General features: G+C 52.5%; 1 protein-coding gene across 1 annotated transcript in view; it reads right to left on the reverse strand.

Annotated features, from left to right (window-relative positions):
• DNAH17 (dynein axonemal heavy chain 17) overlaps positions 1-27,601 on the reverse strand; it is a 152,742-nt gene that overhangs the window by 94,101 nt on the left and 31,040 nt on the right. Inside the window, exons 16-25 of the mRNA XM_039476322.2 lie at positions 25,289-25,429; positions 20,741-20,884; positions 18,801-18,983; positions 13,809-14,063; positions 11,977-12,146; positions 11,100-11,322; positions 8,811-8,927; positions 8,602-8,688; positions 7,237-7,389; positions 2,852-3,100 (exon numbers count right to left, since the gene is read on the reverse strand). Of these exons, the coding sequence (XP_039332256.2) occupies positions 2,852-3,100; positions 7,237-7,389; positions 8,602-8,688; positions 8,811-8,927; positions 11,100-11,322; positions 11,977-12,146; positions 13,809-14,063; positions 18,801-18,983; positions 20,741-20,884; positions 25,289-25,429 (1,722 nt within the window). The remainder of the gene's footprint in view (positions 1-2,851; positions 3,101-7,236; positions 7,390-8,601; positions 8,689-8,810; positions 8,928-11,099; positions 11,323-11,976; positions 12,147-13,808; positions 14,064-18,800; positions 18,984-20,740; positions 20,885-25,288; positions 25,430-27,601) is intronic.

A 27,601-nucleotide genomic window follows, 5' to 3' on the forward strand; every position in this document is an offset into this window, starting at 1 on the left:
GTTTCTGAGCATCGATTCTGAGCCCACCATGGAAATGGTTTAAGCCAACTGATGGCACCTCACATCTCTAATCTCATTTGGGGACATATCTGCCTGCGGCTCACCAAGACCCCAGCTGTGCCCAGCTCCTTTCACGGAATCATTTAGCTGCCTGTTTATCACCGTCCAAGCGTCTCTCCCGGGGCACATGGATGGGGCACGTGAGCCATTGCTGGGCATCTGGGAGATCTCTGGTCTCAGCACTCGAGGGGCACCATCAGGGGCTGGCTCCCCCACACCCAGACACACAAATCCCCAGGGAGCAAGCGAGTACCGCTGTGCCCTCAGGGCAGCCTGCATAGCTGGGTTTGCTTTTCCCTCCTTGGGCCTAGGGAGCAGCAGAAGGGCCCCGGACAGTGTGGTGGGGGCACAGCAGGAGCCTCCAATTCCCCTCCTAGGTGGGCGCCCTCCCGGGCTGGCGGGGACCTGGTGAGACACGGACGGAACCACTTGGTCCCATTCTCCTGCTTCCTGCATAGGGAGGGATCTCTTGGGAAGCCCTGGGCTAAGCCCTCCCGCTGTGCAGGCTCTGGGCCACGCTCCTGCGGTCCTCGGGGCTGAGCTCTGACGGCCTTTCTGCTCATCTTTACAGTTCCCACTCCCAGAGCCCAGGCCGAATTCCACACCCACTCAGAGCCTTCTCCTCCCTTCCCACCCCTTGCAGGTGGCGCCCTCCGCTAGGTCTTGGGGTCATCACTGAGTATCTCCTGCACTCGGCATTCGAACCTGATCGTGAAGGTGAGCCGAAACTGCCACCCCCAAAGTACGCCGCTTCGGCTGAAGGGTTATTTTGAACTGAAGGCCGTTGAGAAGAAGCAGATACAAGAGAAGCTCTCTGCCCTCCACTATTTGCCTACAAGCAGGAAATAAACTTGCCAAGGAGTTCTCCGTACCCGCTCTACCAGGAAGGATAGAAGCTAATCAATGGAGGTTGGGCGCGGTGGCTCAGGCTTGGAATCCCAGCACTTTGGGAGGCCGAGGCGGGTGTATTGCCTGAGGTCAAGAGTTTGAGACGAGCTTGGCCAACATGGTTAAACCCCATCACTATTAAAAACACAAAAAAGTAGTCGGGCGTGGTGGCATGTGCCTGTAATCCCAGCTACTCCGGAGGCTGAAACAGGAGAATCACTTGAACCTGGAAGGTAGAGGTTGTGGTGAGCCGAGATTGTGCCACTGTACTCCAGCCTGGGGGACGGAGTGAGACTCCATCTCAAACCAAAAAAAAAAAAAAAAAAAAAAAAAAAAAAATGGAGACAGCTTTAGACCCTTATCAGCCCAGAGGAATGAGAAGAATCTACACAATATGCCTTGCTGAAGCTCACCTTATCCTGCTGTAAAACAAAAATAAAATCCTAAGCCCCCCAGCAAATTGAATGAACCCCTGTCTGCTAGCGGCATTCCAAAGTAAACCTAAAAACACGTGTTCAGGCCATAATGGGAAGCAGGTTGGGGGACAGTCCTCATTATACCCACTCCCTTTGGAATTCAGGCACTGCTGACCAGAAATCTGGCCAAAATTTCAACTCAGAAATCCTAAGACTACCAAACGGAATCTCACTTGACAGACAGCCGACCCTGAAAGGAATCACAGTATTTTACCCTGAAATACGTTTCTTTGATGTAGTTTGAAATGGTTCTGCAAAACTGTTTCCTGTAGGGGAAACCCACATTCTGTGACAAATCCCCTTCCATTTCCAGATCTTTTACAATTTTTTTTTTTTTTTTTTTTTTTTTTTTTTGAGATGGAGTTTCACTCTTGTCACCTAGGCTGGAGTGCGGTGGCATGATCTTGGCTCACTGTAACCTCCACCTCCAAGGTCCCAGCGATTCTCCTGCCTCAGCCACTCAAGTAGCTGGAACTCCAAGTATGTGCTACCCTACTCGGCTAATTTTTATATTTTTAGTAGGGACGGGATTTTGCCATGTTGGCCAGGCTGGTCTCAAACGCCTGGCCTCAAGTGATCCACCCTCGTTGGCCTCCCAAAGTGTTGGGATTCCAGGCATGAGCCACCATGCCCAGCCTTCCTCTGGTTAATCTGTCTTTCATCAGTCTAATGTACTGGGGCCCAGCCAGGGAACCCAAGGAACCCAAGATGGGTAGAGGGAAAAAGAATTTGTTTCCTTCCCTACAGTTCAGCACTATTCTTTCTTTCTCTGCTTCCTGGAGAGCAGGGGCCATGTCTCCTTCTTCTCTGTATCCTTTTCAGCTAGGTGGGGCCTCTGCAGAGCAGCGGCTTAAAGTCCTTTTGTTCGGTGTTTGCTGAGAGTGGCGAGTGCTCCTATAGGCCTTCTGGAGGCGTTGAGGCCAGTGCCTGCCTCTGGGGGCTATTCCTGGAAAGACTCAGGTGCTAAGACTCTACGTTCCTGGGGTTCATGAGGACCCCAGTGAAGCTGTTCATTTGCCCCAAACTTCCTGAGCCTTATGAACACGCAACCCACAACCAGCACTGCATACCGCATTTGCAGGGCCCGGTGCAAAACGAGCGTGTGCCAACTCCTGTTCGAAAATTACTAAGAATTTTGAGACAGGGAAAATGAGATGGCAAACTGAGCCTGCCCCACTGCCCCCAACCAACATGGAGCCCTGCGTGACTGCACAGGTCACTTGTACATGAGGCCAGCTCTGACCACATCGGCTTTTCCAGCCTCGGGCTCTGCACACCTTGGCTAAGCAGCTCGGGGCCGGCCCATCCTGCAGCAGAGCTGACTGCCGGGGACAATTCCCTCCACCCACCATGCCACATGGTACCTGAGTGGCCTGCATGAGCTGCTGCCAGGGATGGTCCCCTCCACCCACCACGCCGCGTGGTACCTGGGTGGCCTGCATGAGCTGCTGCCAGTGGCGGTCCCGAATAGCAGGGTTCTGCAGCTCGCTCACGGCGCGCAGGGATGTGATCATGTTTTTCACGGTGTTGTCCAGCCCCACGAAGGCATCCCAGCTTTTCATCTCCTTGTCCAAAGACCTCATGTCTTTGGCAAACTTCTTACAATCTATGTCCATCTGCTCCACGTTGATGTCCTTCCACTTGGTGGTCTTCCAGTCCTCGATGCTGGTGTTTACCTGAGACGAAAACATCCGTTTCTCCTTCCACCCTAGTCAAGGAGGATTCAGGAAGACAACGCTCTTACCTTTCTGCACTTACTCACAGGGAGCAAAGCCTAATGAGGAATATTCAGAACTAATACCTGAGTTTAGTGAAATTATTACATCCAAGAAAAAACAACCGTGGTACCTTAAAAGGGAGGATTGAAAAGTCAGCAGTTGGCCGGGAATGGTGGCTCATGCCTATAATCCCAGCCCTTTGGAAGGCCAAAGCAGGTGGATCACCTGAGGTCAAGAGTTCGAGACCAGCCTGACCAACATGTGGAAACTCCATGTCTACTAAAAATACAAAAAGTAGCTGGGTGTAGTGGTATGTGCCTGTCATCCCAGCTACTCGGGAGGCTGAGAGGAGAATTGTATGATCCTGGGAGGCAAAGGTTGAAGTGAGCCGAGATCGTGCCACTGCACTCCAGCCTGGGTGAGAGAGCAAGACCGTGTCAAAGAAATAAATAAAATCAAAAGTTAGAAGTTAAAAGGTATGTTGGCGAAAGCTTGTGTAAGGGCCCTGCTGTTGCTGGCCAGGACCCAGTTTTCTCTCACTTCTCAGTATGTCCACGTAGCTTGTCTTGGCCAAAGAAAGGTGAGTGATACCTGACAACACCCAGCCTGGCACTCCCCTTGCTTGCCTTGGCAATCACAAAGGAGCATCGCTGATCCACAGCCTGCACTGGCATTACAGGACATAGCTGTGGAATCAGTCCTCGGCAGGGAACCACTGCTTGGAATTTTGCATGAATGAAATGAATGCAAATGTATGCATGAATGAAAGCATGCACTTTGCATGAATGAGAGAAATACACTTTCACTCAGCACACAGAGATTCGTGGGGCTGTTTGTTACTGCACAGTAACCTAGCTTACACTGACTGCTAAAAAGATGACAGAGGAAACTTCATTCACAACAATATGAAACAGAATATATAAACTACCGAGGAATAGCCGGACCAACAATGTAAACAGAAGGTTATGAAGCCTGCACTCTTACATTGGGGGTGAGCTGCGAATGGCTGTGGAGCTGGAAACTGACAGTCATTGAGGGAATCAGAGATTGTTGACACAGGCACTTACAGTGGGAAAGTCTGGGCTTGCCAAAAGTCTGTGCTCGAGAAAGTCAGAACTGGGAGTGTTTACAAGATGTTTGCTTTGAAGATATGAAGCCTTGAAACCTTAATCCGCAAAGGAGTCGTTGGCTCTTTCTGGCAGGTTCAAGATTATCCTGTATCTTATTATCATAAAACATCTTGGTTATTGTGTTTGGAGTTTTTCTTGAACTCTACTGACTGCAAATGCTTACTGTCATCTCCTGGGAAATGCGACCTTTCATCTCCAGTCTACACAAATAATTTTTTATTGTGGGAAAGCGGATATCCCATTCTCTCAGATGGCACTATGTCCTGTAATGCCACTCACATAAAAGAAACTTCAGGCTGGGCATGGTGGCTCACACCTGTAATCCCAGTACTTTGGGAAGCCAAGGCAGGCAGATCACCTGAGGTCAGGAGTTCAAGACCAATCTGACCAACATGGTGAAACCCTGTCTCTACTAAAAAAATACAAAAATTTGCTGGGCATGATGGTAGATGCCTGTAGCCCCAGCTACTTGGGAGGCTGAGGCAGGAGAATCGCTTGAACCTGGGAGGCAGAGTTTATGGCAAGTAGAGATCGTGTCATTGCACTCCAGCCTGGGCAACAGAGCAAGACTCTGTTTCAACAACAACAACAAAAGAGGCTCAAATTCAGTTAATTGCGGAAAAAGTATTAAGAGGCCTTCAATTTGTACCTTCTCTTAAGGCCTGGCTGTAATAAAGCCTTGTGACTCCAAATATTTTTCCCCCTATGTAAGAAATAAGTAGCCTCAGTATGGTTGGCATCAAGACATTTACTAAAATGTATTTTAGAAACTAAATAAATGAAGAGACAGAGCATGCTTTTGTACGGAAACACTGAATACTGCCACAAGATGAATTCTCTCCAAACAAATTAATTCAATTCCATTTAAAGTCATAGTAGCTTCCTTCTGGAGGGGAAGAAGAATTGACAAATGATTTCTTTTTTTTTTTTTTTTTTTGAGACAGACGCTCACTCTGTGGCCCAGGCTGGAGTGCAGTGACATGATCTCAGCTCATGGCAACGTCAACCTCCTGGGTTCAAGCGATTCTCCTGCCTCAGCCTCCCAAGTAGCTGGGATTATAGGTGCATGTCACCACACCCAGCTAATTTTTGTATTTTTAGTAGAAATGGGGTTTCACCATGTTGGCCAGGCTGGTCTCAAACTCCTGACCTTGAGTGATCTGCCTGCCTCGGCCTGTCAAAGTGCTGGGATTACAGGCGTGAGCCACCATGCCACGCTGGATTTGATAAAAGTTCATTCAAAAGGGCAAGAGAGGAAAGAGCTCAAATATTTTTGAAAACAGATGAGCAATGAGGAGCCAGAATGGCAAAAACAAACATAGGAACACACAAAGAAGAAATACTTGGGAACAAGAAGCCCCATGCTTGGAGTCCAGCCTCCCTTCACACACCGAGACTGGGCTCGTTCTTGTCTTTCTGCCGCTTAGGAGGCCACAAAGCAGCCTACAGAAACATGATCCAGACTGCCCTCGTTTGGCAAATTTCCAGGCTCCCGAATTGCCTCCTCTTCGCGCTTGAATATCACCCCTCCACAACCTACCCAAATTCCCATGTCCTCAGGGCTGCCTTAGCATCCAACCCAAACAAAAAGCCTGTTTGCTTCTTTAAAACGTTGTTAGTTCTTTCAGTTCTGCCAATACGGAGCAGCCCTGTTACTTTCAGCTTCTCACTCTTACAAGTGAAAAACCCTGGACACATCACAACCAGCGAGACCGTGGAAGGCTGCTCATGTATTGAGGAAATACTTAAGACAGTTGTAGTTAAAAGGGGCAGAGGTGAGGGCAAGGAGATCTAACTGGAAGTCAAGTGTCTACACTCAAGTGACAAAATGTTGCTATCAGTGACTGTCAACTAACCGCTAAGACAACTATATAAAGTGCTATGTTCAGAATCACTCTAACTAATTCAATCAATGGGTCCTAAAAATGTTAAAAGAGAGTCAGAGGAACACGAAACAAGGGGAACACACAGAAAACAAATCAGCAGACTTGGGCTCTAACATGACAGTAATTATCTTTTTTTTTTGAGACGGAGTTTCGCTCTTGTTACCCAGGCTGGAGTGCAATGGCGCGATCTCGGCTCACCGCAACCTCCGCCTCCTGGATTCAGAAAATTCTCCTGCCTCAGCCTCCCGAGTAGCTGGGATTACAGGCACGCGCCACCATGCCCAGCTAATTTTTTTTTTGTATTTTTAATAGAGACGGGGTTTCACCATGTTGACCGGGATGGTCTTGGTCTCTTGACCTCGTGATCCACCCTCCTCAGCCTCCCAAAGTGCTGGGATTACAGGCTTGAGCCACCGCGCCCGGCCAACAGTAATCATCTTAAACGCAAAATGGTCTAAATACACCAGTTAAAAGCCAGAGATTGGCAAAGTGGATGAAAAAACCAGTATCCAGCAACACGCCGTCCACAGGAAAGTCACTTCACATTCAAAAATGTAAGTAGGCTAAAAATTTAAAAAATGGAAAAAGATCTATCAGGACAAACACCAGTCAAAAACAATGAATAGAAAACACAGAAGTAACTATATTAGTATCAGGTAAAGCCAACTGTGGAGCAAACAGCTGCCTCGACATTGTGGCTTGACGGAGGGTGGGACGGGAGCTGGAGGCCACGGAGCAAATTCTTAGAGACAAAAGGAACATTATATAACGGGGAAAAAGGGCCAACCTAGAGGAAGACAGTAATCCCAAATCTGTACAATAGAGCAACAGAGCCCCAAGATACACAAAGCGAAAACTGACGGAGCTTCAAGGAGAAAGAAACACATCCGTAATCAGAGCTGCAGATGTCAACACCTCGCTCTCCGTGGTTTATGGAATGAGACAGAAAATTAGCAAGACCATAAAAAGACTGAACACGACAACGAAACAACAGGATCTAATCGAGGCATATGAAACACTCCGCAGCTCCGTGCAGAACCCCGGGCCCCACCCGCGCGGTGGCGTGCCCGGCACTTACCATGATGATCATGTCCCAGAGCTCCTTCAGCAGGCGGACCTCCCGGTGGCAGGCCTTGAGCTGCTTGTAGTCTGGGACGGTGACCTCAAACAGGCTCCCGGACTTGGACAGCGCCTCCATGATGCCTTCCATGGCTGAGATGGTCTTTTGTTGCTAGGGGTGGCGAAGGGGCCGTCAGCAGGGCTGGTCACCCTCAGCGGCACCCCACCCCACTCCCCGACATTCTGCCTGTCTCTCCAGTGTGCCCTCCCTGGTAAACCTTCTGGGAGGAGGTGTCAATACAGTGATGTCCCACTGGGAGGGAGGACAGAGTCCTCCCCACCCCCACAGCCTCCTCGGTCCTGCCTGCAGGGGTGGGAGGGTGAGCTCTACCCACTCCAGCACGGGGACTGTCTCCCAATGGGCATGGTACAAATGCCTCATTTCCTCCTGAGAGAGTTCCTGATTTCCCAGCATTTCTTCAACTTTCATATTATATTTTTATCTTCCTAAAAATGATTTAAGGCTGGGCGCGGTGGCTCTCGCCTATAATCCCAGCACTTTGGGAGGCCGAGGCGGGCAGATCACCTGAGGTCAGGAGATCAAGACCAACCTGGCTAACACGGTGAAACCCCATCTCTACTAAAAATACAGAAAATCAGCCGGGCGTGGTGGCATGTGCCTGTAATCCCAGCTACTCTGGAAGCCGAGGAAGGAGAATCACTTGAACCCGGGAAGCAGAGGTTGCAGTGAGCCAGTATCATGCCACCGGACTCCAGCCTGGGTGACAGAGTGAGACTCTGTCTCGAAAAAAAAAATGTAAGTAATGCTTTGAAAATGAGATAATTCAGATAAACAAAGAGGAAAACACCCCACTGTCCTCACAAGTCCTGTGACTAAGAGTTGGCCACCTGACGTTAGTGGGTGTGTTTGCCACACGTAATGGGCAGGCTGTGGCCGAGGCGGGCTCAGAGTGTGCGCACACACACGGACACGCAGGAACCCCCGCTCCGCTCACCAGCTGGAGCTCCACAGCCCTTCTCGGATGGGCACAGGGCACTCCTCACCCTAAATCTTTCCAGAAAACCCAGCCTGGGGCCCTAGGGAGAGAACAGCTGGAGCCATGCTCCAAGCAGCGAGACACAGGGGTCACCCCAGGGTCTAGGGGCTGCTGGGTTTGCATGTTCACGTACACACACATAGGCGCGCACACACACACACACACACACACACGTGCTCACACACATATGCCCATGCATACATGTAAGAGCACGCATGCACGCCCCCAAGGTCAGTCCCACGGAGGCTTCATTTCTAGACTTAAAGAATAACAACGTGTGAAAAGAAAGCAGTGAGGTTCCTGATCTCACCCTCCAGCAAACGTACCTTGTTCAGGGACTTGTAGGGGTCGGGGTCGCTGAAGGAGAATGGGGCCTGGTGTCTGAACTTCTCCCTGAACTCATGCTGCTTGAGCTGCGAGAGGAGAGAGCAGGGTACGGGGGGTCACCGGGCGGTCACCTGCCCCACGGGGCCCCACGCTGCACCACGCTGCTCCCCAGAAAGCCGGCCGCCACGCCCCGCCCCGGGAACCGTACCTCGAACTGCTGGCATTTCCGCCGCAGGATGCTGACCTCGTTGGCCTGGAGCGGGGCCACATTCTGCTTCACCTGGATGGCCAGCTTCTTGGTGTTTGCCCAGTGCTCCGGCAGCTCCTGCAGGAGGCAAAGGCAGGGGAGGGCTCCTTGCTGCTTTCTTTTCTTAAACCTTCTGTTGTGAAATAATCAGAGACTCGTGGGAAGCTGTGAAAACAGCGCAGGGGCCAGCGCGGTGGCTCACACCCGCCATCTCAGCACTTTGGGAGGCTGAGGTAGAAGGATCACTTGAGCCCAGGAGTTCGAGACCAGCCTGGGCAACAAAGCGGGACTCCCCCGCCTCAACCCCGTCTCCACAAAAGATACAACAAAATTTTAGCTAGGCACAATGGCATGGGCCTGTAGTCCCAGCTACTCAGGAGGCTGAGCTGGGATGATCACTTGAACTGGGGAGGCAGAGGCTGCAGTGAGCCGAGATTGTACCACTGCACTCCAGCCTGGGTGACGGAAGGGGCCCTGTCTCAAAAAAGAAACAAAAACAAAACCCAGCCTCTTTGAGGGTGGCCCAGGACATCAATATCGGTGTCTCTGTTAACTAGACCAGAGAGCACACTCACCTTCCATCATGTTTTTAAACCTGAATCCGTTTGTATTTGTGTGTGTGTTGGGGGCGTCCCGTGCAATTTTATCCCACATACAGATTTGTGCAAACACCGCCACAGTCAAGATATGGACTGTCCATTGCAACAGAGGAATTTCCTTTCCGTCCCTCCAGCACAGCCCTGCCCCCGGGCACTGCTAAGCTCTTCTCCCGTTCTAGAGAAGGGCTGCAATGAGCAGGTGAATTTTTTTATTTCCCAGGTTCTTCACACTTGGGTAAACATTTTCATTATTATTTATTCATTTTTGAGACAGAGTCTCACTCTATCGCCAAGGCTGGAGTGCAGTGGCACGACCTTGGCTCACTGCAACCTCTGCCTTCTGGGGTCAGCCTCCCGAGGGGCGGGGATTACAGGCACCCGCCGCCATGCCCAGCTGATTTTTAAATTTTTAGTAGAGACGGGATTTCACCATGTTGCCCAGGCTGGGTCTCAAACTCCTAGCCTCAAGTGATCCACCTGCCTCCACCTCCCAAGGTGATGAAATTATAGGCATGAGCCACCACACCAAGCCATAAGATACTTTAAAGAAAAAAAAAAATCCCAGCCCATGAACTTTTTGCTCGAAGCGGAGGCTTTTCTACTTCTTCTGTGATTGCTGACTCCAGCGGTTTCTGTCTGCATTTTCACCACCCCAGTTGCCCCATGTGCGGCCCAGAGCACCTTGGGGTGGGATGCCCGGGAGCCGGCTCTGTCCTTTTTTTTTTTCTTATGACACTGGCTCTGTCACCCAGGCTGGAGTTCAGTGGTGAAATCAACCGTGCCGCAGCCTTCACCTCCTGGGCTCAATCTATCCTCCTGCCTCCTGAGTAGCCGGGACTGCAGCTGTGCGCCACCACCCCGGCTAACTTTTTAATTTTTTTGTAGAGACAGGGTTTCCCTGTGTGGCCCAGGCTGGTGCCCTTCCCCTTGTCACCCCCAGGGTCGTGGGGTCTTGGGCACTGGCTGGAGTCAGTGCAGACAGACGGCAGAGTGGGCCCTGTCTGCGGCTGGACTCAGAGAAGGGGAGAGGGAGGGAGGAGGGGTGGGAGGAGGGGTGGACGGGCTGCGGGGAGATGAAAACTCCAGGCCAGACTCCAGAGAGGAGGGAGCGGCGTCTCCTCGGTGGCCGCAACTAGAGGTGGCTGGGCGGCAGCTGTGGGGCACCCCTGCCCCATCCTTCCACCCTCGCCCAGCCTGCACACCCGCCTCCATGCCGACGGCTGAGGTCCTTTAAATTCACTGTCAAGTGCAGCGCGAACGCAGCTGCCAGCCCCTCCCCTTCAGCTGCCTAGTCGCTCCCCAGGGTCCCTCTGACCTTGTTCTCTCTCCATCATCCTGGCACCCAGCTCCACCGGGCACTCAGGAAGCAATGTGGGACATGAAGGCATTTTTAATCCAACAAAACCCTGATGGAATGGAGGGGGCCCTGGAGGCAGTCGCCAGATCTCCTGTCCCCTGGAAGCCTCCTCCCTGCGCCTCCCTGTTCCATGGGGATCAGGGGTCCAGCGGGGTTCTAGCCTGCAGCGTCCCCGTGGTTGTGTGTGATGGGCTGGTTTCTATGGTCACAGCCGGCCCGGCTCTTCCTCTGACGGTGCCTCCCACAGCCTCCTCCCTGCTCACCTGGACGTGGCCGTGCCCGCCCGCCACGTACCTGCAGCTTCAGGTGGATCTCCTCCGGCATCTCCTCCCCGTAGGTCTTGAGCAGCTCGATGGTTTGCTTCAGGGGCTCGAACATGTTGTCGGTGGCCGCCTGCCTCTCCTTGACCTTCATCAGGTGCCCCATCACCTCCACCAGGCCGTCATAGTCCCCCTCCCTGAGGGGCTTCATCAGGCCCATTCTGGCGCCTTTCATGAAGGCTTCCAGGTCAGCCAGGCTAAGGGACAAGGGAACCGTGTGTGATGGGACCAGCTCCCCTCGGACTCACCCTCGATGGTACAGGGAGGCCCATCAGGGGGGACGACCACAGTGAGGGCAGCTGGCTATCACCGAAGGGCACAGCTGGGGAGGGAACACCCCTGCCCACCTCGGACCCCTCCAGCGCACTCAGCCCCTGCCTGGACTTCACCCCAAGCCTCGGCAGCTCAGCTCAAACCCATCCTCGAGTCGCAGACTAAGGCCACATCCCAGGGAAGCCTTCGCTGGCCTCCCAGATGAAATTCAACCAGGGAACGCTCTCCCCTGGCACCGTGCCCATCATGGCCCTGACGGGCCATGTGACTCCATGGATGCCCATCTGTTTCTTCAGCACCAGCCTTCCCTGCCAGACTCCGGGTTTCCTCAGCATCCAGTGCTGGGCATAGCAGGTGCTCAGTACACCGGGGTTGGAGGAAGGATAGAGTGTTTGCTTGCAGCCCGGTGACCCCTTTCTCCTCAAGCTCGGTGGGGCAGTTGGCCTTAAAGCCGGGCCTCCACCCCCGTGCTGCCCCGGAGGATGCACCTGACAAATGCCACTAACTCAAGTTGGGGGGGCACTCCCCCATGCTGTGCGCATGCCCTGGGCTCCCCGAGGACACGGCGGGGCACCCACCTGTTGGTGACATGGTCGCTGAGGTGCCGTTTGAACATGAAGCTCCAGCGCCGGATGGTGCTGAGCAGGGCCTGCTTGAAGGGGCGACAGTCACACTGCAGCCAGCCGTGGAACACCTTGGCGTTCTCACACTTGGACACCTCCTCATACAGCTTCTCGTAGGAGTCGATCTGGAAAACATGGCCACCGGCGGCCTGTCATGGCCTGCACGCCTGTGGGGGCGTCCGCGCAGGGCCTCCATCCAGGGCTGCCCACACTGCACCTGCCAGCCACTGTGGGGCCGGGGTCAGCAAAGGGCAGTGCTGGGCACACGGGAGCCTCATTCCAAGCTATTGTTCCTCCTCCAGCACCTTCAGGGTTCCTTCCAGCCCAGAGTCTAGGCCCAGAAGGTGCCAGTCTACCAGAAAGGGGTGGAACGGGTCATGGCAGCAGAACTTCTGAAGCTGGGTAGGACAGAAGCTTCCAGACGTGAACCCAGTCACAGGCTACTAAAGGGCACCCTTAACTCATCCTTCTTGGTGCTGATTTGTGACCAGGGGCCTCCAGCTCCTCCCACTGCCCCAACCCCGTGCTGCAGAATGCACCCCGGGTGTGGGTCGCCCTCACCCACGGGGCCCTCTTTCTCACGGTCGCCCTCACCCACGGGGCCCTCTGGTGCGTTGGGACCAGAGCTACAGGTGGGCGCATCGGCGACACCCTCGCCTCCTGCGTTCTTTCTGCAGCTGCCTGTGGGTCCCTGTGGTCCAATGTGCACTTTAACTCCAGTGTTTCTTTGTTGATTTTCTGCCTGGATGATCTGCCTGATGCTGAAATCCCTAACGATTCACGTATTGGGGCCTCTCTCTCCTTTAGATCTCCGACTGCTTCCTTTAGGTATCTGGGTGCTCCGGTGCTGGGCGCATGGATAGTTAACTGTTAAATCCTCTCACTGAGATGATCCTTTTATCACTACATAGTGACCTTCTTGCTCTCCTTTCACCGTTTTTGACATGAAGTCTGTTTTATCTGATGTAGCTATAGCTATGCCTCCTTGCTCCGTTTATGTAGAAGATCTTTTTCTATCCCTCTGCATTCGATCTGTGTCCTTACAGGCAAAGTACGTTTCTTGTAAGCAGCATATGTTAGGGTCACCAATTTTTGTTAATCCCTTCAGACAATCTGTATCTTTTAACTGGGGAACTGAATCTATTTACGTTTGAGGCTATTACTGGCAGGTGTTATTTTCTGTGTTCTGGACGCTCTGACCTCTGGGGCTTTGCCCCTGGACATCTGGCCCCTCCCAGGCCTAGCCAATTTCTAGACACAACCAAAAACCCACCTGGGAGCATGGTTTCATACGCAAATGGGCAAACCCAGAGCCCACACCACAATCGTCCCCTTCATAGGGCTCTCTTAGGGTTTTACCTTCTGGGGAGCTATCCACCCACTCTAATCACCCCAAGGTCAGGTACCAGACAGTCGCTATAGCCTGGAGCCTGCTGAAATTATTCAAACTTGCCAACCCTATGCCTGCAGACTCTGCCCATTCCTTCCCTGGAAGCCACAATAAAGGCTCTTTACTGCCCGCATTTCTTCCGGCTCCCTCTGCCTCCTGACCGACCCTGGTGCTCCCCATGCAGGCCTGTGTGGCATGCCATGCCCCCTTCTCGGGAACTGTGAGTAACCAACTGTCTTTCCAATGGTGGTCATCTCCTGATTTGTTTGCCTTGCCCTACCTGGTAACAACAGAACCTGTGTCTTAAAACAATTCACCAAGTTTTAAAGCAAGCCTGGTGATCCTCTCCTGGACGACTCTGGAAACTCAGAGCCTGGTAGGTGAGGTCTGCACGTACCTGCTCCTGGAACTGAGCCAGGGTGGGCGGTGTCTTGGGGATGGTATCATCTGTCCGGGTGTCCAAGTCCTCTGCAGTGGGCACATACCCGTAGATCAGGAAATTCTTCATAAACTCCTGGAGGTCATCCGTCCAGAGGTAGGAGTACTTCTCGAAGGAATCCTGGTACTCCTCAGCCTCCTTCATGGCATTGATGACCAGGCTGGACACCTCCTCCCTCATCTCTATGAGGTCTGTGATGTCTTCCAGGTCTGTCTGAAAGGGGCAGAGGAGAAGCAAACAGGAGATACGTTGCGTGGTTCGTAACTTGCCTGGTGTTGTCATCCCGGCCCTGAGAAGTGGCTCTCCGTTGGCAAGAGTACGTTCCCTCTCTCATGATGACCTGCTCCGTTTCCAGCCTGGGCCAGTTCACCCCTCCTTAGGCAACCTGGCGGTCTCCTGCTCCTGGGAGGTCACCATATCTATGCCGAACTTAGTGCGGACACCCAAATGGCATAGCGCACTACAGCCCGGAACTCGTGGGCTCAAGCAATCCTCCTGCCTCAGCCTCCCGAGTAGCTGGGACTACAGGCACACGCCACTGCTTTGGCCCAGGCTCCCACGATGGGAAATTGAAACCTTTGCTGCTCTGCAATGTTCTCCCCTGGAAAGAGATGCCAAGTGTGGCGTTTGTCTGGGGAACCCCAAGGTGACTCACACATGGATTGATTCATTGAATAGCTCGCCCTCACTGTGCGCCTACCTGGTAACAATAGACCCTACCCTGCATCTTAAAACAATTCACCCAAGTTTTTTTTTTTTTTTTTTTTTTTGAGATGCAGCCTCGCACTGTCGCCTAGGCTGGAGCGCAATGGTACGATCTCGGCTCACTGCAACCTCTGCCTCCCATCTCGGCTCACTGCAACCTCTGCCTCCCATCTCGGCTCACTGCAACCTCTGCCTCCCAGGTTTATGCAATTCTCCTGCCTCGGCCCCCCAAGTAGCTGGGATTACAGGTGCACACCACCACACCCGGCTAATTTTTTTGTATTTTTAGTAGAGACAGGATTTCACTATGTTGGCCAGACTGGTATTGAACTTCTGACCTCATGATCCACCCACTTTGGCCTCCCAAAGTGCTGGAATTACAGGCATGAGCCACGGTGCCCAGCTTCACCCAAGTTTTAAAGCAAGGTTGGCGATCCTCTCCCTCGAGGACTCCAGAAACGAGGAGGCTGGTGGGTGAGGTCTGCATGCACCTGCTGCTGGAACTGAGCCAGGGTGGGTGGTAGATACTGGGGACACAGGAAGTGTATAGCCCAGGAATGGGTTGCAACATTCATCAAAGAATCACAGAAACAAAGCATCTCCTCTCTGCCCCTTGCTTCCGGTGAGATGGGGAGCAGGTCAGGGACCAGCCCCGAGGAAATGGCCATTGGTCCGGGAGGTGATGCTTGGGTAGATAAAGAGCAGGAGAAGCGGCTTTTCTGGCAGCAGCAAAGCCCGTGCAAAGGCCGTGTGGCGGGAGGAGGCAGCGTGCTGGGGCAACTGAAAGAAGTCTACCGTCGGTAGTTAGGGCAGAGCGCACGAGAGACCTGTACTAGACAGAACCTTTTTAGTTGCAAGCAACAGGAAACCCACCCTAAACTGGTGTCAGCAAAAAGAGAACTCACTGACTTACATACAGTGCTGGGGACTGCCAAGGGTGTATGTGTGTGTGTATTAATCACATCTTTATTGCCTGTATCATAGGGAATTTTCATTTTCCTTTCTTTTTTTTTTTTTTTTTTTTTTTTGAGACGGAGTCTCGCTCTGTCTCCCAGGCTGGAGTGCAGTGGCATGATCTCAGCTCACTGCATTCTCTGCCTCCCGGGTTCAAGCGATTCTCCTGCCTAAGCCTCCCACCACCATGCCTGGCTAATTTTTTTGCATTTTTAGTAGAGGTGGGGTTTCACCATGTTGGCCAGGCTGGTCTCAAACTCCTGACCTCAGGTAATCCACCAGCCTCAGCCTCCCAAAGTGCTGAGATTACAGGCATGAGCCACTGCACCCAGCCCAATTTTGACATCTTAAACTAAAACCTTATTGGCCAAGGGGAGCTGCCTTTCCCAGGACTAGGCAATTCTTTGAGATAGCAAAGGGCTCAGCTGGGACATGCCTTCCATATGCGAACCAGCCGACCTCAAACCACTTCCTTTACCCAACTCACACCAAGCCAGTATTCCCCGTGCCCTACATCATCCAGGGTCAGGTACCAGACACCTGGAGACGGCCCCTGTAGCCCGGAGCCGTCACAGCTGCAGAGAGGTCCCGTAGGGGCCTGGACATGCATGGGATGTCTGTGCAGGGACCTCATTGTAAGGGGCAGGACAAGGAAACAGTATAATTGAGGAGGTGAAGTCAGTGGGGCTGGGATGGAATCGGAGGGAGGGTTGGGAGGGTTGGCCCTAGGGCTGGGGCCAGGCCATCCTGCATGTAAGTTGTGGATGAAAAGAAGCCACAGAGGGGCCGGGCGCGGTGGCATGAGCCACCTGTAATCCCAGCACTTTGGGAGGCCAAGGAGGGTGGATCATGAGGTCAGGAGTTTGAGACCAGCCTTGCCAACATGGTGAAACCCCACCTCTACTAAAAACACAAAAATTAGCCGGGCGTGGTGGCGGGAACCTGTAATCCCAGCTACTCAGGAGGCTGAGGCAGAAGAATCACTTGAACCCAGGAGGCAGAGGTTGCGGTGAGCTGAGATCGTGCCACTGCACCAGCCTGGGTGACAGAATAAGATTCCGATTCAAAAAAAAAAAAAAAAAGAAGCCACAGGTGAGAGAAGCTGGAAGCTCCACATGGCTGCAGGAAAGCGTCTGGCATGTGCGTCAGAATTCAGCTGTGGGTTCGCCAGTGCCCGGCATGTGGCTCTCTCGTCCCTCCTCACGGCTTCTTTCTGCTCAGGGTGGGAAGTGCGCTCAGCTCAGAGGGCAGGCAGGTGCTTCCGGATTTCAAGGTGGTCACTTCCGGGTGTCCACCTGCTCCGGCCAAGACTGTCTGCTGCCCTCCCTTGCATTTCCCCAGGTGGTGTCCAAGTTCCAGCTGGGCTGGGGGCAGTCTGGCATGCTAGGAGCAGGCGGGGCCCACTGTCTGGGGGCTTTGCCCCTTGCTGGTCTCCTCTGTGGGTATCCCAGCTCTCTAGATCCCTGTGGTTTCACACAGGCAGCCTGGGGCCCACATTCCATCTCCTCCTTGTCCTGACCCCAACTCCTCTGGGTTAGCCACGCCGGTGCCCATGGGAAGCATCCCTTGGGTACTGTCTGCCACCAAGCTAGGGTCCTTGGGTCTCTGGGAAGTGGCGTGAGGCCAGCGGTCTAGATGAGTGACCCTCTCATCTTCCACAGCTTGGCACCAGGTCAGATTCTGCTAGGCCAGCAGCCTTTTGAAGGACCCTTCTCCCAGGCAACAGGCCCTTCAGTTCTGGAATGTTCTGCCTGAGCATCCCAGGGTGTCTGCAAGACTGCTCGAGTGTGTGTGCTGGCAGAACGCAGGGGTGGGGCAGCTCTGTCTGCAGCAACTGTGGGTGCCCGAGAGCAGCCTGCTTTAGGGACAGAGGGAGGGGCACACCCAGGACACGCCGATTCTGAGGACACGTGCTAACCTAGCATCTGCATAACTGGGGCAAATTCTATTCTCAACTCTGGAACAGCTTGCCGCCTGCACTTGGGCCTGAAATCACAGCCATCCTCTCCGCATGGAAACCTCCCTCTGCCCTCCAAGGATCCACTCACATGCCCACCTTGTCCTTGACCTTCTCAGGTCATTAGCTGTTCCCTCGAGTCCTCGCTTCACCCCAGGACACACGTGCCTCCCACACACACATGCAGATATGCACACGGGCACACATGCATCCACATACACGCACATCCCTCCCTCCTGGACAGCTCATCTCACTGTAAATATTTGTTTTACAATTCAAACAACACAGAAATGCAAGAGAGAAAAGCCACATCCCTCTCCCCTCCCTGCTTCCTCCCATCCTGGTAAGCGCTCACCCAGATTTTTGCTTGTTTAAACAAATCAAACCATATTCTAAACATCGTTCTGTAACTTGATAAATGTCTAATAACCTGTCACAATGCCCTTCCACCCCTGGCTCATTGTGACAACTCACAGAATCGGTGTTTGGACCAGCAGTGATCAAACCGCTCCCCTCTTTGACAAACATTTAGGTCATCTAGTTCTTTTCTGATTTTTGTTTTACTGCTACCCAAATACGCTCCGGCAAACACCCCACCGCCAACCTCCCTTCAGCAGGGAGCTACATTTCCTGTGAGTTTTGTCCTTCCCACCCCAGAGCCTGGCTGGGCTCTCCAGGTCTTGTTTGATGCGTTTAGAACAGATGAACTTGGAAGGCAGTGGAAGGCCCGTCTGTCAAACTGCCTGAGTACTGGGAGAATCACAGTGTTTACAAGACTGAGACTGGGCGCAGTGGCTTACACCTGTAATCCCAGCACTTTGGGAGGCCAAGGCAGGCGGATCGCGTGAGCTCAGAGATTTAAGACCATCCTGGGCAACATGGCAAAACCCCAGCTCTACAAAAAAATGCAAAAATTAGCTGGGCTTGGTGATGCCTGCTTGTAATCTCAGCTACCTGGGGGGCTGAGGCGGGAGGATCAGTTGAGCCTGGGAGGCGGGGGCCGCAGTGAGCCGAGATTGTTCCACTGCACGCCAGCCTGGCAGAGTGAGACAGGACTCAGTGAACTGTCAGGAAGCTGGGCGAGGTTAACCTCTTGGGATCGTGTCAGGGGTTGGAGAAATGATGAAGGAATGAAACCCAGGCAGGCTGCCAGAGGCGAAGCCGCTTTGGGAAGAACACAGGTGCGCGTCGGGGGAGAAGCAGCCACGTAGTGCTGGAGGGTGCACCATGTCGTTTAAAAGGCAAACAGCCAGGTCTTGCAGAGTCAGGGAGGCAACACCAAACGTGGCGAGCAATGGACGGCCCGGAGCAGGGCCGGGAGCAGCAGGACTGACCTTGTAGTTCATCTTGCCCTTGGCCAGCCGGGGGATGAACCTGGCTACGTTGTAGATGTCGTTGACCAGGCCTTCGATCAGTGCCAGGAGGCCACGCTCCGAGCCCACCTCCAGCGACGGGTTGAAGGCCAGCCCATCCTCGTCCAGCTCCATGCGGATCTCAAACAGGGGAGCGACGCTGTCCTGAAATGGGGCGGGGTTGCCAGCGGTCCACACCTCTGTCCTCCATCAGAGGATTCTCAGTGCCCTGATCATCCACTCCACACTGTCAAGGCACCACTGCCTTCCCTTGGCCTGGGCAGCTTCTGAGAGCTGACGTCTCGGGGCCCCCGACTTGAGCAATCACTATGGAGCCCAAGGCGCAGCCACAAGGCCGAAAGCAGGCAGGGGCAGGTTGGGGTAAGCGGGGCAGGATCAGGCAGAGCTAAGACCTTGGTTCAAAGCCTGCACCTGCTACTTGCCAGCTGTGAGGCCCTTGAGGAGTCATTTAACTCTGTTTCCCCAAATATATAAAATGAGGCTAAACGTTTTATGTATTTGGGAACATTGTTTCCATCCTCTGGGTTACTGCCTGGGCTAAATGAATCACTCACACACAAAGCCTGAACTGCAGGGGCTAGACAAGGCTCCATGTCCCTCTCCTCGGGAGTTCCCACTTACAGAGCGCTCGGCCGCACTCCCCTGCGCTCTGGAGGCCCCTGGTGAGACTGCAGGGCTGCGGGCACAGGTCTGCTTTAAAGTGATGTGATTGAGATCAACCCTGGTGCTCTTCCTGCCTAACCGATGATTCTCAAAATGTGGGCCAGGACCCACCGGGCTGCGAGATCACACTGTGGCCGCTGATCTGCCCTCATGTGAGTCCCCATGGGACCTGTGGGTGGGGGGTGTTCAAGCCCCCCAGTTTTTCTATGAGCAGGAGGGGGCTGTATCAGTATCTGAGTGAGGTGCTCATCGGGATGAACAGTCAGTTGTCATGGACTTGGGTGACCAGACTTTTCTAAAGACTCAGGCGGGCTCCTGCCCCCAGGCTACTCACAAGAAGGAGGACTCCCTGGAACTCCTTGAGAAGGACCAGGGCATCCTCACAGCTTCCACTGAGACGCTCTCACTGGGGCAGTTGTAGTGATGACGACTTTCATCATCTGAATTTTGGGTCTGTTACTGGTTACCAGCCGGAGACCCACGTGCCAGGCGCAAACACCACCCGCCCTCCATGACCTGCACAAGAGCACACCACTGCCACGTGCCTTTGCTGTTGGTGGCCTGGGGGAGCCTTTGATAGTGGCCACTCCTGGCAGTACTCAAATTATTTGGAAACCGTCACAACACAAAAGAAGCGGGCAGGAAAGGGGCCACCGCCATGGAGAACACTGGGATTAACCAGCCCTTCCCCTTCGCTGACTGGCTTACCTTCTGCTCAGCCCTATAGGATTGAGTAGGTTCGTGGCTACCGTTGCTGATGGAAGACCCTCCCCCCAATCCACATGAGTAGCGGACAGTGCTGCCCACCTTCCCTCACGGGGCAGTGACGTAGGACCACCCTCTTAGGTCTCCTGAGGCTTTCTGCAGCCAATGTATATTACAGTAGATTTAAGGTGACCCATGGTCCTAAGTGCCTGGGACTGAGGGGGTTCTGGGATGCAGGAATTTCAGGTTTAAAACCAGGTCAAGAGGATCACCTAAGGTATATTTTAATAAGTCTGTTTATTTATAAAAATGATAGTTCTAGGCCAGGCACTGTGGCTCACGCCTGTAATCCTAGCACTTTGGGAGGCCGAGGTGGGTGGATCACCTGAGGTCAGGAGTTCAAGACCAGCCTGGCCATCATAGTGAAACCCCATCTTCAAAAAAAAAAAAGATAGTTCATCAGGAAATTAGAAGCTGTAGATTCTAACATATGAGAATACATATACATACATTACCTTATGTTCATAACTTACATCTAGAACCATGTTGTCTATCAGGAAATTCAGCGATTTGCGAATGAACTGGTCAAATTCATCCAGGACCATGTCGTCAATGTAATTGACATAATCCTTCCAGGGCAGGCTCGAAGTGTCCGCCCTGAACAGTTCCGCGTTTTCCTGCAAACACAAGCACACAGCTGGCCCTCGCCTCACCGGGCGTGTGTCTGCTCTTGGATCTCACTGTTCAGTGACTCTCTGGACCACCGGTCCATGTTCACACCCAGACACACGGGGCTGTTTGAGCTTCCTGTGGGTGCCAGGCTCATCCTGTGCTGACCTACCCTGTGTTAGCCTGACAGACTCCATCTTGCTGAGAGCCAGACAGACTCCATCTTGACGGCCGCCTCACCCCTCCCACCATTTCTCCCTTGAGTGCATACCTGGGTCATGCTGTTGTGGTGGGTCATGCTGCACTTAGGACTACAGAAATATATAACCTGTGTAACCACAGCCTGCTCAGCAAGCACACTTGTTATTGTGAATAGCCCACTTGATTGATTGTATGACAAGTATTGAATACCCGCTTGGTAACTGGCAATCATGGGAACTGCTTGTGTATACCCTCCTTAAAAATCAACAATCATGAGAACCTCCTGCCTCCTAGTGACCAGCCCCCTTATATAACTTGCTTGCTCTGCTTCTGTACATTCTGCTTCAGCGAGGCTCCCCCTCCCCTTTCTTAAGCAAGGTACAAAAAAGAATCAAGCTCTTCCTCAGGGCTGAGAGAATTTTGAGCATTAGCCATCTCTCAGTCACTGGCAATAAAGGACTCACAATTGGAACACAGAGTGTGGCGCTTTCTTACAACTTGCTCGGATACACCAGTCCCATGCCAGGCTTTGCTCAGATATGCCAGTCCCATGCCAGGCTTTGCTCAGATATGCCAGTCCCACGCCAGGCTTTGCTCAGATATGCCAGCCCCACGCCAGGCTTTGCTCAGATATGCCAGTCCCACACCAGGCTTTGCTCATATATGCCAGTCCCATGCCAGGCTTTGCATGGGCTGCTCCCTCACTTTCTTGCTGGATCTGGCTTCTAATCTTTTTGATTTCAGCTCGAATGTCCCTTCCTCACAAAGGAATCCTCCATCTCTGGTTGGGTTCTCTCTAGCAACCCACTATTTATGTCCACCATGGTGCAGAGGGCCACTCGGAATTGTTTTATCTGTTTTCGATTTGTCTTTGGTCTGCATGCCCTTTCGATGACCAAATTCGTGAGGGCAAAGATTGACCATCCTCTCCACCACTGTGCCCCCAGAACTCAGCAGCATGCGTGGCACAGAGCGGGGGCTGGTAGGTGGGTGAGTGGGGTGGGTGAATCGGTGGGTGGATGAACTGATGATTGAGATGAATGGATAGATGGATGAATGGGGTTGGTAGGTGTGTGAGTAGGTGGATGGATGGACGAGTGCGTGGGTGGGTGGATAGATGGGTGGATGTGTGGGTGGAAGAATGAGTGAGTGGGTTGGTGGATGGGTGGAGGGGTGGGTGGATGAATAGGTGGGTGGGTGGGCAAACAGATGAGTGGATAAGTGGGTGGATGAATGGGTGGGTGGGTAAATGAATGGGTGGGTGGGCAGGAGGATGGGTGAGTGGGTGAGTGGGTGGGTGGGTAGGTGGGTGGGTGGATGGATGGATGGATGGATGGATGGATGGGTGGACAGATGGGTGGATGAGTGGGTGGATGAATGGGTGGATGAATGGGTGGGTGGATGGGTTGGTAGGTGGGCAGGAGGATGGGTGGGTGAATGGGTGAGTGGATGGGTGGATGGGTGGCTGGATGGGTGGGTGGGTCGGTGGGCAGGAGGAGGGGTAGATGGATGGATGGATAGGTGGGTGGACAGATGGGTGGATGAGTGAGTGGACGAATGGGTGGGTGGGTGGATGGGTGGATGAGTGAAGGGATGAATGGGTGGGTGGGTGAGTGGATGGATGAATGGATGGGTGGGTTAGATGTATGGGTGGATGAGTTAGATGTATGGGTGGTTGGAGTGGATGTATGAGTGGGGTAGGTGGATGGACAGATGAATGGGGTGGGTAGATATGTGAGTGGCTAGGTGGCTGACTGGCTGGCTGGCTAGCTGGCTGGGTGGATGGATGAATCTCTAGGCTACCAAGTGCACAGGGAAACTCAGAGATTAATTCCACTGAGTCTATACCTTCAGGCAGGTCGATTCTAATAAGGGAGAGAAGACTTGGGTTCAAATAACTTCAGTGTAAGATAAAAAGAAATGGCTCTACTGACCGTCAAGGGAGTAAACCTATGTGGTGACGGGGTCGTGCGCAAGAGGCAACAGCATCTCATGACAGCTGGGGGACAGGAGAGGCTCCTCACTGGTCTCTGCCCCTCTTAGGCTCCTGTCCCTGCTGCTTGGCCGCAGCCTCGGCCCAGTCCTACCTCCGCGCCTGCCCACGCACTGTGCGCCACCCTCTGAACCTTTCCTGACCCTGAGCCAAATCACTCTCCTGTGCTGTCTCCAACCCTTCTGAGAGTATCCAAGCTAATCGGTTCATCTTCAATCAGTTCACTCTTCCAAGCAACGTGTTTGCAGTTTAGCATTTTCATTGAGAGAGACCTTCTGGCGCCGTGGCAGGGAGGAGAAGAATGCGAACTGGGAATGAGGCAAAACGGATTCTGGTTCAGTCAAGTCACTTCCTGAAGTCTCGACCTTTATAGCGATACGTGACAACAGAACAGCCAGGAATAGCCCATCCCCAGGTGGGGCCTGCTGGTCTGTCTGGATGGGATGACTCGTCATTAAAGGCCACACCACTGATTTACACCATGCACTGAAAACCCCCAAAAACAACTGCCCTGAATTTTTTTTTTTTTTTTTTTTTGAGATGGAGTTTTGTTCTTGTTGCCCAGGTTGGAGTGCAATGGTGCGATCTCGGCTCACCGCAACCTCTGTCTCCCAGTTTCAAGCCATTCTCCTGCCCTCAGCCTCCCAAGTAGCTGGGATTATAGGTATGCACCACCATACCCAGCTAATTTTTGTTTTTGTTTTTGTTTTTTTTTAGTAGAGATGGAGTTTCTCCATGTTAGTCTGGCTGGTCTTGAACTCCCGACCTCAAGTGATTCACCCGCCTCAGCCTCCCAAAGTGCTGGGATTACAAGTGTGAGCCATCATGCCTGGCCAAATTATTATTATTATTTTTTAAGATGAAGCCTCTCTCTTGTCACTCAGGCTAGAGTACAATGGTGCAATCTTGGTTCACTGCAACCTCTGTCTCCCAGGTTCAAGTGATTCTCCTGCCTCATCCTCCTGAGTAGCTGGGATTATAGGTGCCCACCACCATGCCCAGCTAATTTTTCTATTTTTAGTAGAGATGAGCTTTCACCACGTTGCCAGGCTGGTCTCCAACTCTTGACCTCAAGTGATTTACCCACCCTGGCCTCCCAAAGTGCTGGGATTACTGGCGTGAGCCACCACGCCTGGCCATATTTGAGCTCAAGGGAGAGTACTCTCTTTTACAGGTGAATGCAAAGCTCCACCTTTCACAGTGTCCCCAGAGACAAACTAAAATGCAAGCTGGATGAAATCACTACCAAGTAAGGAGCGGATGAAAACCCCGACCATGTCAGGACACCAGACGGAGCACCCAGGAATGCCAGTCTACTGTTCTGCACTCCCCCAGTCAACGTGCAAACAACGAGGGCTCGCAAGACGCTGGCAGGGACGCAGTCATGGGCTGTTGGGACTACCGACAAGAAGCACCGGCCAGCATCCTAGGTAGCAAAGCAGGCATGCATTACATTCTACCCATTCACACGTGCTGGTTGTGACACACCCTGTGCACATTCGAACGGTCCTCGCTCTTCCCATGTTACTGTTCCCTGCCCACACCCATGCATGGGAAATCCATGGGGGATACTGTTAGACACACAGTGCCGGCCCTCAGCAGCTCATTCCGGGAAGACAAGATCTGCTGACCGAGTATGAAAACGTCACTGGCCCATACCCACAGCGTGCACGGTGAGGGCTCAGGTGCCCTTAGAATAGAGGAGGGCAGGCCCATCACAAAGGAACCGGGCTTGGAAGTTTACAGGCTGGTGTGCTACTTAAAGATAAGGCTTGCTTGGATTAAAAGCCATAGATTTTTAATTTGAGACAGAGTCTCACTCTTTCACCCAGGCTGGGGTGCAGTGGTGCGATCAGGGTTCACAGCAACCTCCGCCTCCCAGGGTCAAGCGATTCTCCTGCCTCAGATTCCTGAGTAACTGGGACTACGGGCCTGTGCCACCACGCCTGGCTAATTTTTGTAATTTTAGTAGAGGTGGGGTTTTACCACGTTGGCCAGGCTGGTCTGGAATTCCCGGCCTCAGGTGATTGCCCGACTCGGTCTCCCAAAGTGCTGGGATTACAGGCAAGAGCCACCGCGCCCGGCCAGATCACAGACTTCGGTGACCACTAAAGATGGGTCACTGGTCATTTTTATGAAATCTCCAGCTCTGCCTTTACTCTCCCCTCCCTGTTAAAAGCGAGCGGGCTCTCCAAAACCCTCCTGGGTGTTTCCTTACCGCAACCATGGCTTGGATCTTCACCCCAGCGTCCTTCACCGCCGTGTAGCGCTTGCCGAGGTTGGCGATTCTTCCATCCAAGTCTAACAGGGCCTCTTTCTTATTGTCCTTTCGTTCAAACAGCGGGTTGGCTGACCAGTCCTGGGAGGAAAGCACAGGGAGGAGGATCTGGAGAAACCGCTTCCGGCTGCACTCTTCCTCCGCGTGCTCTTCGGTGTGAGTTTCCTCAACCCGGCCTGATCTTGGACTGGAGCTTAGTTCCCCATGACCTGTGGCCACCAGGGCCCACTGAGGACCTGTGCCTAACTGACTGTTAACCAGACAGCCTTAAATAATTTAGCTCGCAACCAAAACTGGGCCCTAGGGGAACCGCAGGGAGACCATGGAGATGTTTCACTCAACCGGGCCAGGACGGGGTCACTCTTCGGAAAAGAGCATCTAATTCTCTCGTTGGGGCACAGAAGGACCTGAGGGTCGAGGGGTGTGTGGGCTGGGTGGATCGTCCATAGCTGCAAATGGAGAGTCAGATGGGAGCGAGTCCCTTTTGTGGGGGCCACTGACCTACGGACAGGGACGGGAAAGGGTGGAGAGGCGGGTCAGGATCCTGGCTCCCCTGTGAGTGGGAGTTCCGCCACAAGGGTGCTGGCCACCTGCGACGATGATCTGGATTTTCCTCTCTTATCCAACATTAGATTTTTCTTTCCTACACATTTCCATCAAAGTGACGCATCTATGGTAACAAAACACCTAACAAGAAAAGTTTTGATAAAAAAGCCGCAAGCTCTTCGGCCCGTCTCTCCCTATCCTCCATCCCATCCCCCGCTGGAAACATGGCTGCCTCTGTCACTCTGATAATTTATGGACTCTCTACTGATTCAGCCATTTCTAGACAGTCTCTGTGACTCCGGTGTGAACCATGAAGACTTCGATCACCCATCTCCCTCCTGTAGACGGTATTTGGCATTCATGTGACTGCTCTCAGTTTTTCTACTGATGCTTTCGTGTGAACATAAATGACATGATTAAACCTCTGTGTTTACCTTGTTAGAAGGATTTCCTCTTAAGTTCTGTTTTTCTTTTTTAATTAGCAGTTTTATTGCTTCATGGTCAGAAAAACGTGTTCTGTGTATGCCTAAGTCAGCTTGGGTAACTAACCAAAACACCATACGCCAGGGGGCTTAAGCAACAGACATTTATTCCTCACAGGCCTGGAGGCTGTTGACGTTGGCAAATCTGCCATCCAAGTATGACAGGATGGGCTTTGTCTGAGATCAAGGTGCCAGAAGGTTTGGTTCCAGGTGAGTGACGGTTCCAGCCGTCACTCTCTCCCTGGCATGCAGATGGCGACAGCCACCTTCTTGCTGTGCCCTCACATGGCAGAGGGGAAGAGTGAGCTCTCTCACATCTCTTCCTATAAGGACAGGAATCTCCTTCATGAGGGCTCTACCCTCATGTTCTAATCACCTCCCAAGGCCACATCTCCGAATCCCATCACACCGGGGATTAGGGCTTCCACAGAGGAATGTTTGGGAGCCACAGACACGCAGTCCGTGGTAGGATAATCATGGCTTCCCATTACGCTTGAGTCCTTCCCACTTCTCTATTTTCCTAATAGCTTTTGCTTTTATTTATATAGATACATTAACAATACTATTACTGGGAACATAACATTTTAGGACAATTATAATATTTATATAGATTTTACTTGATCGCGTATGTTTAGCTAAACATGTATTCTTGCCCTGAGTGGTTCTTGGCTGATTAGTATTCTGCCATATATGTGTATGCATGCAAGCGTGTATCTACATGTGTGAGTAAGATTGCCATCTGAAATTGCCTTTTTTTCCTTTGAAACGGGGTCTTGCTGTGTCACCCAAGCTGAAGTGCAGTGGCACAATCTCGGCTCACTGCAGCCTCAATCTCCCAGGCTCAAGCGATCCTCCCACCTCAGCCTCCAAAACACCTGGGACCACAGGTGTGCCCCCAGCTCGAACAACATAGGAAGGCCCTGGGCTCAAGCCATGCTCCTGCTCTGGCCTCGCAAAGTGCTTGGATTACAGGCAAAAGCTGCCTGTGCTCATCTGTGAAAATTACCGTCTCTCAAAGGTCCAAAATGGTCAATGATTGGAAGTTTCATATGGTTTTACCTACTTGTCAATCATTTTGTCTTCAACCTTTCCATTTTGTTTTAGCGGGCTCTTGGAAGTAGCATATAATTACATTTTTAAACAATCTAATCTGAAATATTTTGCTTTTAAATAATTTATATATACTGTAACTAATGTTTGCCTTTTCTCATCACGTCTTATCCTT

Source organism: Saimiri boliviensis, chromosome 17, assembly GCF_048565385.1.
Source record: "Saimiri boliviensis isolate mSaiBol1 chromosome 17, mSaiBol1.pri, whole genome shotgun sequence".
In the NCBI taxonomy this organism is placed as follows: Eukaryota; Metazoa; Chordata; class Mammalia; order Primates; family Cebidae; genus Saimiri; species Saimiri boliviensis.